The sequence below is a fragment of the Acanthochromis polyacanthus genome, chromosome 16 (genome assembly GCF_021347895.1).
Source record: "Acanthochromis polyacanthus isolate Apoly-LR-REF ecotype Palm Island chromosome 16, KAUST_Apoly_ChrSc, whole genome shotgun sequence".
In the NCBI taxonomy this organism is placed as follows: domain Eukaryota; kingdom Metazoa; phylum Chordata; class Actinopteri; family Pomacentridae; genus Acanthochromis; species Acanthochromis polyacanthus.
This window is the reverse complement of record NC_067128.1, coordinates 34,917,288-34,930,263: the sequence shown is the minus strand read 5'-3', so window position 1 is coordinate 34,930,263 and position 12,976 is coordinate 34,917,288. Positions and strand designations below refer to the sequence as shown.

Below are 12,976 nucleotides of genomic sequence, written 5' to 3'. Positions count from 1 at the left end.
GATCATGTCAGTAATTGGATAACACAACAGTATCAGTGCTGCCCAGCGGTGCCATCCTGAATTAAATGAGGCGCCGGCAAATTGTAAGCAGCAGCAGCAATCTAAACAATCTGCTCATTTCTTAAGTAAAGGGGCGATACCTGCACTCACCTGTGTGCATGTTAAAGTAGATGCTCATTCGTAGATCTGAGGAAAAAAGACAACACATTAGTGACTTTTGAAATGATTATCTTGCTCGTCTTTGCTCGGATGCCCTTGGGAAGCTGTGCACTGATGTTGCTGTGTTTCTGAGGAGTAGGGAATCAGCAAAGAAGTCTAATGAAATATCCTTAACTGTGATCCGCTCCTAGTGGCAGCCCGACTAATTAAAGCACATAAAACATATAATAACAATAAATTTCAGCTAAACAGTGGTGTCTGGCTCATTGGTTTACAAGAGAAGTCTGTGTAATGACCGGCTGTGTGGAACAAAGGGGCAAAGTAAATAAAAGTCTCGCTAGGATTTGCCCATCATGAAATAAACACATTTCAGGCCAATTAACAAGCCAGAGTGTAAACTTCCATTTAAAGTTATGTTCTCAAATATGCAAACTTGTTTGTTTACAGAGACTCCCGCAAGTTTTCATGAAAAGCCTCTCTGAATTAGAATTTATCCCAGTGTGCTGCCTAATCCTGAGCCGGCTTTACAGAAATAATCACAGTAGGAGAGGAGCTAAAAAACACTAACTGTTTAGAGCAATCTCACATTCGTTTCTCAGCAGTAGAGGCCACAAATCTCTCCGTGTCCAAAGTCAACCTGCAGTAAATAAATGAGTCTGTCGATGGGTTTTATCGGTTTAGAGTCCCGTTGTGTTTGTGATGCAACACAGTGGTCTTATTAATCTACTGGCAGAGATCATGATTCAGAATGAGTTTAAAATAATGCAGGTTAATGACGTCAGCTAGAGACTGCTGCTGGGAAAACCTGCAAGTACAGGAATTCCTCTTATTACAGTCGAACAGACGAAGACGGTTGCAGTCATAACGTGGAGAACGAGCCGTAATGCCACTAATCAGAGATGCAGACACAGAACCCCTTTAATGTTCAGACTTAAACTGCCAGATTAAACTTTGCTGAAGAAAATGAAAGGAAATGTTATAAATGTTGTGAGCACAGATGAGGTCCAGCATGTTTGGTGAACCTAGAAGGCATGTTCCTGACAGTGAAGTACGGACACAAGAATGCATGAATCCAAACGGTGTTGGGGAAATTAAATACAGAGAATCACCAGTCAAGCTGCATAAAATTTACTGAAAAGGTTGGTGACTTTGCCCCAAAATAAGGTTTAAAATCGTTCTCCCCATTCTATTTTTTGCAGCGCAACTCTCCCAGATATTTTACTTCAGTATTTTTCTTTAAGCGGCAAGTCTACCTCGAGTTCAGCTTCGAATAAAGACCAAAAAAAAGGTCACCGGTTAACATGTTAAACCTCATTATAAAAACAATAAAAATCCATACAAGAACCATCTCCAAGTGGAGATAACCTGAAGCTAAGAAATAGTTCAGTACAAAAACTGCAACACTTTAATTTTGGGATCGCTGTGCTGAATCTGATCTTATTTCTTTAACCCTCGTGTCGTCCTGCAAGTCAAACTGACCCGTTTTAAAGTTGAAAATGTGGGAAAAAAATATATTTTCACAGTGAAACATTTTTGGGAAAGTTTTGAAAAAAAATTGGTGGAAAAAAGAAATGTTAAAAAAATGTTTCGGAAGAACATTCAAAAAAAATTGTGAATGTTCTTCAAAAAATAATAGAAGTTTTACTAATATGTATGTAATTACTTTAAATATTTATAGGATTTTTTGGAAGATTTTTACTCATTTTTTTAAACTATTTACAAGAATTTTCTTGCCAAATTTGGAGGATTATTTAAAATAAAAATTTAAAGAGAAAGTTTTGAGGAATTATTGAAATTTTCTTACTGAAGGTTTTGCAAATTTTCAGAAATTTGGGGAATTTTTTTGAATTTTTGGATTTTTTCAGACAATATTTAGATTTTTTGGTGGGTGTAAATGAAAACAACAGGAGGGTTAAAATGAGGCATGTGCTCGGTCTATTTCATCCAAAGGACTAACTAACGTCTCCCTTTGCTCTCGAGTCACTTGAACTGTCACCACGTCTCAGTTTCCTCCAACATAGTCAAGGAGCATTTAGCATGGCTAACTCTGCACAGCGGTGGAGCAAAAGTCATCTTTCCAAAGCTCCAACACCATACGGACTTTGCTCACAGCGGACAGGAGTCTTGCCAGCGATTGCAATTTCTCCTGCAGAGAGAGTTGATATTGGAATCACTGGATCAGAGACCGTCGAGGCAGAAGGGCAATTTATATGAAGGCCGCTGGAAAAAAAATGTTTACATCAGTCAGACGGAATGAAGCTGGATGAGCAGTTCACTCCCAAAAAAAAAATCAAGTTAACAGGATAAGCACAGCATGATATGCACATATAGAGAATGAGTGAAGACGCTCCTTGTCAAAGATGCTGCGTCTTTCTCCATTACAAGATTTCTGGCCAATTAAGGAGCATCTGCCTGTCTGTGGGAGTTTTAAGGGGGATCACGGGGATCATAGAGAACAACGTGTGGACTTGTTCTCCGCAGATAATTGTTTTGAGACATATTCAGTTCCACTAATGAGGCCTGGAGATTCTGTAGTGTTACTGAAGGCAGCAATTGGAGAGAAATCTCACGGCCACTTTGCTATCGGAGATGTCACGGCGCCAAATGTTTAGTTGAGGAAACATTTCCCACAGTTCAGAACTCGCTCAGAGAAGCTGCTGTCATTAATGCAATGATCTCTGACATTTTCTGGGTAAATCTTAATCTCTCCTCGGGTCTTATCATAATTAACTTCATGGCTACATAATGTTCTACCTGAGAAGATGCTGAGACACTGGAGAGCCTCGAAGACATAAAAGGAATGCCGCCAGTGAGACTTTTAAACTCATAAAGGTCAGACAGTGGACATCTTTGGCAATCTGTTAACCTAAGAGAAATCCCGAGGTCCTGAGGATACGCATTAAACATTGAGCATGCATGAGTCTCCTTACATGAATATGACCTGGGGGTGCTATTAACATTCATCTTACAAAGCATTTCCTATCTGCTGTATCACAGCAAGCCTTGTCAGACTGCTCCTTCGCTCAATCCATCACCAGCATCGCTAACGCAAGAACAAATGCCAAGCTTCACTTACTCCTTTTCATCTTTTAATAGCTTTTGCATTCAATAACTCCACAGTTTAGCGAGTATGACATTCATTTATTACAACAAAAGTGCTTTTCCCCCTTCTTTTTACCTGCAGGTGGATGTGCTGAAAGCAGATATGGAGAGCGCTGAGTGGAAGATTTTGGAGAACTTGGTCCTTGAAGGAGTCCTGGATTCAGTGGGTCAGCTGCTGTTGGAGATCCACCTGCACTGGGCCGGCTTTGAGGTGGGCGGCGACGACCCGTCAGTGGTGCGGTACTGGTTCAGCCTGCTCAAGGAGCTCCAACACGCCAACTTCCAGCTCTTCCACGTGCACAGCGACCCAAACAAACCTCACCTCTTCCTGCATAAGAATGTCTTCAACGCCAGCAGTACTTACACCTTGAGCTGGGTGAACACTCAGTGGAAGCCCAGCAGAAATCCAAAGTAACTGTTATCTCCACTATAACAGCCAGTAAATGGACACATGAAAGGTTGTGGAATTTGAGCACAAACTGTTTCTGGAGCACGGCTGCCCTCTAATCGACCGCTGTTATAACAACATCCATCCATTATCTATACACTGTTTAATCCTCATGTGGGTGCGGGGGGCTGGAGTCTATCCCAGCTGACTTAGAGTGAAGGTAGAGGACACCTGGACAGGTAACAGTCTGTCACAGGGCTACATATACAGAAAAACAATCACATTCACACCTATGGGCAATTTAGAGTTATCAATCAACCTCAGCATGTTTTGGACTGGGGATGCACAGTGACCCAATAGTTGCAGCTAGAAGATCCCTGGTTTGTGTCTCAGCATTGCTGGGATCTTTCTGCATGGAGTTTGCATGTTTTCCCTGTGCATGGATGGGTTTTCTGTGAGTTCTCTGGCTTCCTTCTGCAGTCCAAAAACACGCTGACGTTAATTGGTGATTCTAAATTGTCTGTAGGTGTGAATGTGAGTGTGATTGTTTGCCTCTGTAAGTAGCCCTGTGATAGGCTGTTACCTGTCCAGGTGTTCTCTGCCTTCGCCCTAAAGGCTGCGTTACACTTTCTGCATGAACACGACGTGCGGAAATGAGATGCTTGGAAATCTGCTCAAGGAAATGTGTCTTTATACTCCGTGCAGTGTCTACTCCCAAACTGCAGGGGGCAGTGTATTGCAAACACACTTGTTTCTAGTCTAGTACTAAACTAGAGTAGAAGAATTTTGCCATTGTTGACACACTTACAACATGGCATTTTAGCCAATAGTTGCATTTCAGGTTCACGCCATGAGTTGTTCATAACCCGATCTCTGTGTGATGAATCCTATAAACGTTTGTATTTCTGAACTTCTGCTGCTCGGAGCTCCTTTTATTCCACCAGTTTTCCACGTGTCTTCATCCACGAAAAATTTAGAGGTGCACGACACAGAAATTATAAAAGTATAAAACAAGCTAAAGTCAGCTGGGACTGATAACTCTAATGAGGATTAAGCAGAATATGTATAGAAGTTTTTAGACTGTGGGAAGAACACCCATTCATGCACAGGGAGAACATGCTAACTCCATGCAGAAACATTCCCATAAGGCTGGGATGCAAACCGGGGATCTTCTAGCTGCAAGGTGATAGTGCTAACCACCACACCACCACTGTTATCTAGCGTGAGCTTTTTTCGAAGCTAAAATCCCTGCTCCTACTTATCCTGCTCGTCCTTTCCTGGGATAATGACCTCGGCCGTGTAGAGGGGCAGAGTAATTGACTCCAGAGGCTCGGCGTTCTACCTCACAGTGGCGGTGTTACTGGCTGCAGGTCAGCCTCTTAATCACAGTCACCATCATCGGGGCCCTGTCTGACCTGGATTACAGCCACATGGCCTCACCTTATAGCCACAACTCACAAAACGGTCCACAAACATGAGCGCACACTGTTTAAAGGGGAAGGTCTGGTCTCACTGACAGTAAGTGAATATTTGAAGGAGGCCATCTGAGCTGCGTAGAGAGACAAAGAGAACGGAGGAGGACTGTGGGTAATAAAGGCAAAGAGATGGAATCTGTTGTAGAAGAAGCGGATGTTTCCCTGCAGCTGAACCCTGATGACTATCTGGAACACAAACCATGACGATAATCTAAACAATAGCCCTGTAATGCCTCCATACTTGTGCACATGGCTGCCTGCTTTAATGGGGATGTGTGGGCGAGCATGAGAGGAAAAGACAAGAAAATATGAACTCCAATTATTCTTCTTGCATATTGCAGTTCCTTCAGTTATAATAGAAAAAACAATTTAGATCCACACAAAGACCAATGTTGTATAATTGACAGTTGCTTTTTCTTCATTATCTGTGCTGCACAGTCAGAACATGAACAACAAACCCAATCTGAAAGTGAAATGCTGGCCTGAAAACCCCAAAGAAAACGCACAAGTTATTCAATTAATGCCATCAGTCAAACCTTTGTTGATACAGTTTGATAAAGACGAGGCAACGAACTGTCTGGGATTTCTCTTCATGCTTCTTTGTTGACTTATGAATGAAGAAATAAACTTTTCCCAAGGAAATACTGCTCCGTTTTCTTAAAAGGTCAAACATACAGGATGTTTATTTCCACAAAGGGATGATCACACAATGGAAAACAAAGAATCTTTACTTCAAAAGGGCACTACATGGACACTGCGAGTTGAAATAACAACAAAAAACATGTTTAAAAAATGCTAAAGGTTCCTCTGTAACTCTCCTTGCAATTTTTAAAAGTTGCTTGTGTTCATCTTTGTACAGAAATTACATGAGGAGACACTTTGAGGCCTCATGATGGGATACAAAAATACGCTTCTGCAAAAAGACTGGATACCAGTCCGTTGGCTTTCACTCAAAAAGTCCATCCATCAAAACAGTCCGTCACTTCCCAGAAACCCCAAACAAACCCACCAGGACAGGTCTAGTCCCAGAGCTTGATCTGTCCGTCCCAGCCGCAGGTGATGACCTTGGAGGTTTCGTGTGGATGCCACAGGGCGCTGATGCACACCTTGTCATGAGCCTTGATCCTGTGGTAGAGTTTGGTGGTCTTCCAATCCCAAATGTTCAGCTTCCCGTCTGCATCTCCTGACACCACGTAGCTGGTAGAAGTGAACAGGGTAAAAAGAAGAGGATGAAATGGTTAGCATTCTGCTAAAAATGACTTCTGTCTCCACTTCACCTGCCAGAAGGTGGGAGTCTGAGTTTTTGGTATCGAGTCTAGCCAGGAGTTTCGATGTTGCCATGGATACTGAAAGGAAGCGAGGGCAGCTGCTCACAGACGTGGGTGGTGGTAGGTGAGAAGAGGGGCAAAGGCAGATCTTAATGGGTGTTTTGGCTAAAATTAGCGAGCTGGACTGTCCTACTTAGCTCTCCTTGTGGAGGTTGTACATTAGATGATGTGGAGTGGCTTTTTCCCCACAGCTCTTCATCAACTGGAGGCATTTTAGAGGACAGCAGAAGACACAGATTACAGGAGGTGAGAACAGGCGTCTGGATCCTCTTAGCATCTCTGTAAGGCTGATTTAGAGTTCTTTCTTTGTACTTAATAAAATGAAGTGACTCTTTTTTGTTTTATTCTCAAAAGCAGACAACTTATTCACTAAAAAGAGGAATATAATCTCTTCTGACCCGCTTCTACTGCTCTGGCATATTTTCATTCATCGGTGCCAAAACTGTTTAGCATTTACTAATCAGCTATGAAACTAGTGAACTATTAATGAGCTTGGAGGATTTCTAATTCTGGCTCCTGTCACAGTAACACTGGCCTACATCAGAGAGCTCAGTGACGAAGTCAAGGCTTACCTCATGTCTGGAGAGAAGTCCACTTGGCAGGCGTAGCCAGCCACCATGTGGCCCTTGAAGACTTTCTTTTTGTTCAGTCTGAAGCGGTTTTGGGCTCCGAAGATCAGAATCTGGTTGTCCATGGACTGGCATGCCAGCCATTTACCTAGGGTCAGAAACAGGCAAAGCTAACTCGGTAACAGAACACAAAAAGTGTGAGAAGAGAGATTCTGCTCAAGGGGAATAGAATCAAAAGCTTTGGACGTGCAGGATCAAACTTTAAAGGCTCCGTGTGGTGAAAACCCATTTTACTGTGATTTGTGGTTGTTCTCAGAAGTAAGAGATGTTAAAATATCAAGATGTTTAAATAATCTCTGAGCTTTAATGAGCTGCTATGTTGCCAGTGAGGAACTTCTACTCAAACTTTGGAACCACATGTTCTACTGATGGCTGCAAGAGTGAATGTGAGGGTCTTCATGCACTGCCAGCATCAGTGGGACAGCAGCGTCCCGGTAAAATAAACCATCTTTCAAAAGGCATGCGAGAGTTTCATGACTTTCCTGAAAGGGGCAGAATAAGGGACATTTTAGGCACATATAAAAAGGAGAGAAGTTTATTACTCAGCCAAGGAACGCAGCAGAATTATGCGACGATCGGCGTTGGTTTGTCAGTCCGTCTGTCTGTTTGTAAAATAATTTAAAAACAGACTAACAGGTTTAGATGAAATTTTCAGTGAAGGTCAGAAATGACACAAGGACCAAGTGATTAGATTCTGGCAGTGATGCGGCTTATAGTCTGGATCCACGGATTTGTTAAAGATTTCTGTATCATTGCCAGATAGCGGCACGATGTCACTGTAACCATGACAACAAGTGAAGACTACATCAGCTGCCTGCTGACGATCACATGATTGTGATCCTACTACAAATCCACCACTGTGGACTTATCCATCAGAAACGATCCAAGGAACAACTGATTAAATTGTGGGGGTGTTTCTGAGTCCCATCAATCCCATCCACCCGCTACATGTTTAGGTCACATGGTTCAGTATCCGTACATAACGTACACATGCATGACACACGCCTGTGTTCAGCGCAAAGTCATTTTGTTTGTGGCTACATCTATATGAAATGGCCGCATTCTACGTTGCTGTGATTTCAGATCATCAGTAGCTGATAAACAAACGCTGCATTTCTGACAATTCCTTATGTGGGAATGAGCAGCTTTGGTGGAGGACAGCGCTCTCTGTGCTTTTCTAGTTTCAGCTGAAATGATATCAAAATTCAAATACATCTAAGCTCTAAAAAGTTGCCACAGAAAGTTTTAAATTGCTTATTAGCTTGCTAGTTTGTCTAATTTGCATGATCCTTTAAAGCCAAATGTTTAACAAGCAGCCGTCAGATGTTTGCTGTGCTGTTGGTACGCACTAAATCCAAGTGTAACAACTGTGATCTTGAGGAACATTAAGTAGAGTTAATTGTTTTAGCAGCAGGCACACGTTAAACGGCAGAAACACGCCTCGAGGACAGCTTTCTTCAAAAAAGGCAAAACTGTGTGAATCTGAATTCGAGTGGACGCCGCACTGGAAAGGACATGAACTCATCACTCTGACTTCATTATATTGGAGAGATTGAGGCAATTTAGGGAAAAATTAAAAGATTTTTCCTCAGCGGCTGCCCAGTTGAGATCCACTTTACAGGACGCTTCGGCTCCTGACAACGCTGCATTCTTGGAGTCACTACGCAGCGATAAGAGGCAGTGCTTCAGTGTCACAGCATTACACGACTCACTGCACTCCTTAAAGAGAACATGATGGAAATTACTAATGCGGTACAGGAAAGAGATACAGTGGCGGTGTGTGCATGTGTGTCTACATCTCACATCCTCCAGTGCAGAGCATAACTGAGAAAGACACCACTGTCCACAAATGTCAAACGCAATCGTAGCAGCAGAATGAAAACAACTTGAGCAATCTCACCAGCTGCCTCTGTCTGTTTCGTTAGAATGGAAAGAGAGGAGAAAATTAGGAAGAACGTGGCTGCGAACGTGGTGCCAAGAGGTGCTGGGTGCCATTTAGGCCCGATGAAAAAACTGAACGGTGTCCCGCTGAGAACACTTTCATTATTCACACGCCACAGAGAAACAAAACCACGCTGGGACAAATAAGAACGTCGCCCAAAGGAAGGAGGAGGGTGTGGAGAGGACATGAAAAGGAGAAATCAAAGTAGGAAGAGAGGGATGAGGACAAAAGAGCTGAGAGTTTGATAGCAGTTGAAGCCGATGGGTACAACAAGGAGCTCCAGAAGCACCGGAGAGGAAGACAGCCTGTTAATTCTGTTAATGTGCTGCTCACCGAACCCGGCCTGTGAGTCACAAACTGGCATCTTATGATGTAAACATCTGCAGAAGCTGTGCAGAAGCAGGAGAATTCTATATGTGAATGCATCTGTGCATTCTTTACATTATCGTTCAAAAGTTTGGGGTCCTTATTACTGAAAGAAAACCAATGAAGATAGCCTTAAATGAAAGATAAATCCAGTCTATACATTGTTAATGTGGTAAATGACTGTTCTAGCTGTAAATTTTTCATGGAATATCTCCATAGGGGTACAGAGGAACATTTCCAGCAACCATCACTCCTGTGTTCTAATGCTACATTGTGTTAGCTAATGCTGTTGAAAGGCTCATTGATGATTAGAAAACCCTTGTACAGTTATGTTAGCACATGTTTAAACGGTATATATCAAGCATCAGACCATATTTATCTTCATTTGTGCTTTTCCTTTCATATAACTGTAGCAGCGTGCCAACAGCAAGCACGTATTACATAAGTTATAATGTGTTTAACAGCTGTGCTTTGACATTTCAGGAAATAAACTCCCTTTCTCTCTGTGACTGAGCTAGTGAGAAGATCAACACATGGTGTCACATCTGTACATCAATATTAAACTACATCTAGGAAACAACCGCTTTGCCAAAAGACTGGGAAAAGAAGGAACAGCTGGCCTGTCCAAACGTAACAATACTAATCTCTAAGCACATCTAAATGTCAATAATTACCATGCTACGCTTGTTTGTTAAATCTGTATCAAAACTGCTACACTTTAATAATCACCTTGCAACTTTATAGCAAAGACAAGGAAGTCTTCTTTGTTGTTTAGTTGAATAGGACAGGGAATTTCCTTTTGCTTCAAGTCTCTATGCTAAGCTAAGCTAAGGTTAGCATCTCTTTCTTATTTTCCCCACATCTATGACGCTGCCATCGATATCCTCAGCTAAAGAGCAAACAAGCAATTCCCCAAATGTTAAACAACTCTTAACAAAATATAATCTGCAACCCAGCTTTTCTTTTAAGTGCAAACATTCGGAAAGCTTCCATAAGGTTTGTAAGGTTATTTCACAAAAGCCAGATAAAGCGGTATCTGTATTGAACGTGACCGTAAATACATATTTTCTACTAAAATAAATTAGACTGTCACTTGAGAAAACACAACCAAGCCTCTGTAAATGGCAACCAAAAAAAGAGAGGAATTTATTGGCATTCCGAGTACACCATCCATTAAAAACACGAAGAACATCCACCAGTAAATCACCTCGACTCTGGCTACCTAAAAACAACCGCAAAACACGGCAAGAGCAAGTGAAGGCAGCTCAAAGAAAAGGTCAAGCTTTGTTTGTTTGCATACAGAAGACTGCTCTATTCGTCAAATCAGCAAAAAACTAACATCCCATCCTCCATATATTATATTATATTATAAATAGGTTTAAAAACGGACTGGTTGTGCTGCATGGACACACCCAGAAAGATCTGCAGCAGACCGGACCCCGCAGCTGTGAGTAAAAGCAAGAAGAATACACAAGAAAAGGCAGCAAACCTAGAAAATAAACGACTGTTAACAGATACAGCTCAGTTCTGATGCAGCACTGGAAATAGTTCCTGACTGGATACTGAAAGGCAGTGATAAGACGCCCTAGCATCGACTCTAATCCAGAGTTTGCACACCTAGGGGTCGGCATGGCTCAGTGGGTAGAGTGGCCGTCTTGTAACTGGAAGGTTGCCGGTTCGATCCTCGGCCCGTCGTGCTCATGTCGAGGTGTCCCTGAGCAAGACACCGAACCCCTAATTGCTCCTGATGGACTGTGGTTAGCACCTTGCATGGCAGCTCCCACCATCAGTGTGTGAATGTGTGTGTGAATGGGTAAATGTGACATATCATCATGTAAAGCGCTTTGGATAAAAGCGCTATATAAATACAACCATTTACCTTTAAAACAGCCACTTTTGGAAAAGCTGCTAACTGTTGTAGTTTGAAAACTCCAGGGTTCAGTTTCAGTCTGGAACCTGGGACTGGCTCTAAATTTACCTTATCCGATTTGTCACGCTCCTAAAGCTGTTTTCTTTACGAAAAAGCCTCGGCTATCTGCGGTAATTCAACATAAACAACTTATTAGGGTACAATGCTGCTCGCCTTGTCGTCTATGCTAGCAGCAGACGTGCAGTTACGGGAATCTCCTGTCTTACTTTAGACCCTCCAGAAAAACGCGATTATGCGATCGCATGAATTCCCGCATTAATCACCAAAATGCCGCTGATTATGCGGGGGTCAATTATTTACCAAAAGGCCGCATAATCCCCGCAAAACAGCGCATAGTTCCCGCAAGAATCTCACATTTCAACGAAAAAAAAAGAGAAATATGTGGGTCCTGCTTGATTTCACAATTTCTGCATAAAATGAGAAAACTATAACCGATATAAATGGAGTTGTGAGTTTTTATGCGACGCCCGGCCTGACGTCATCAGTTCACGCATTCACACACACACACACTAGAAGCACGAGCTGATGTGGAGCGCGGCGCTCGGAGATGAAAAACAAGAACGGCGAATGGTCAAAGATCACATTTACCTACAAATATTTCAGCCAGAGACCGGGCAAAACAGGACCCAGATTTACTGCACGGAAGTGGGGGGGAACTTTTTTGCACCCTGTGCAACATCGTTCTGGAGCACCGAAGAAAATCAACCGTGTTGCAGGTAGTTTGCTCTGCCTCAAAGTATAACTAAGCAGAAAGAATGTTTTATTTCTGAGAAATGTGTGATTGAGGAATGTTTAAGTCCTGCTTAAGCTGATAATAAATGAAACATTGGCAACACTTACTGTGATGTGTCTTGCATGTAGTATGTCTGTTTATCTTTATATTGCTCTTTTTCATTCAGTGGTAGAATCACCTTTGTTCTCAGTTATTACATATTTCGCATCTTTTTGCATATTTCACAACTTTGCAACTTTCACAATTTCCCCGCATAAAATGGCATAAAAACCCCGCATATTTATTCGCACAATCAAGGATTTTAGGCCGCGGAATCAAGGATTTTTGCCCACATTTTTATGGAGGATCTATTACTTTTCACCATCGCTGTTCTTCCTTCGTAGTATTTTATACAGCTAAGCCACTAAGGCCAGTTTGTTAAACTTCTACTGTGGAGAAACTAGAACTTTTGTTAATGGGAAACTTGTGTTTTGCTGTTGAAAAGCTCTTGTGACCACCGCCATGCCTCCTACATCCAGTATCTACCCCTACACGTTACCTAAAGTGGCCGTACTGAACTCGCCTCGTTTCTATTCTACTGAGCAATAAGCGGCATTGGGCTCTATGAATCCACTTCAATGTGGTGATGTAGATTTATGCTCCCTGAAGTGCTCTGCGCTGTGTGCTAGCCTGTGTGTTTGAGTGATTTGAGCACTCACCGTTGGGAGAGAGAGTCACAGCCGGCATGGAGTGCATACTGGGCTCTGCGATGTATTTGAAGTCCACGGGGATGTCCCTGAGAAAGGCACAAAGCGCTGTGAGTATACTTGAAGATGGGTTAAACACTGGATGACAGAATAATCTGAGCAGCCCCTGAGCAACAAGAACTCAAAAGGAAAACACTCACAAAGTTGTAGTCTGTTTACCAATGCGGCTGCTTACGCC

The 12,976-nt window shown here is 42.4% G+C and overlaps 2 protein-coding genes across 2 annotated transcripts in view; one reads left to right on the top strand and one right to left on the bottom strand.

Annotated features, from left to right (window-relative positions):
• The window catches only part of mettl24 (methyltransferase like 24), a 61,653-nt gene extending 55,887 nt beyond the window's left edge, over positions 1-5,766 (top strand). The window contains exon 5 of the mRNA XM_051960827.1: positions 3,344-5,766. Within this exon, the coding sequence (XP_051816787.1) occupies positions 3,344-3,676 (333 nt within the window). The 3' untranslated portion in view covers positions 3,677-5,766. The remainder of the gene's footprint in view (positions 1-3,343) is intronic.
• A 23-nt stretch (positions 5,767-5,789) lies between these two features.
• The window catches only part of cdc40 (cell division cycle 40 homolog (S. cerevisiae)), a 29,071-nt gene continuing 21,884 nt past the window's right edge, over positions 5,790-12,976 (bottom strand). The window contains exons 13-15 of the mRNA XM_022216524.2: positions 12,751-12,827; positions 7,025-7,169; positions 5,790-6,321 (exon numbers count right to left, since the gene is read on the bottom strand). Coding sequence (XP_022072216.1) covers positions 6,144-6,321; positions 7,025-7,169; positions 12,751-12,827 — 400 coding nt within the window. The 3' untranslated portion in view covers positions 5,790-6,143. The remainder of the gene's footprint in view (positions 6,322-7,024; positions 7,170-12,750; positions 12,828-12,976) is intronic.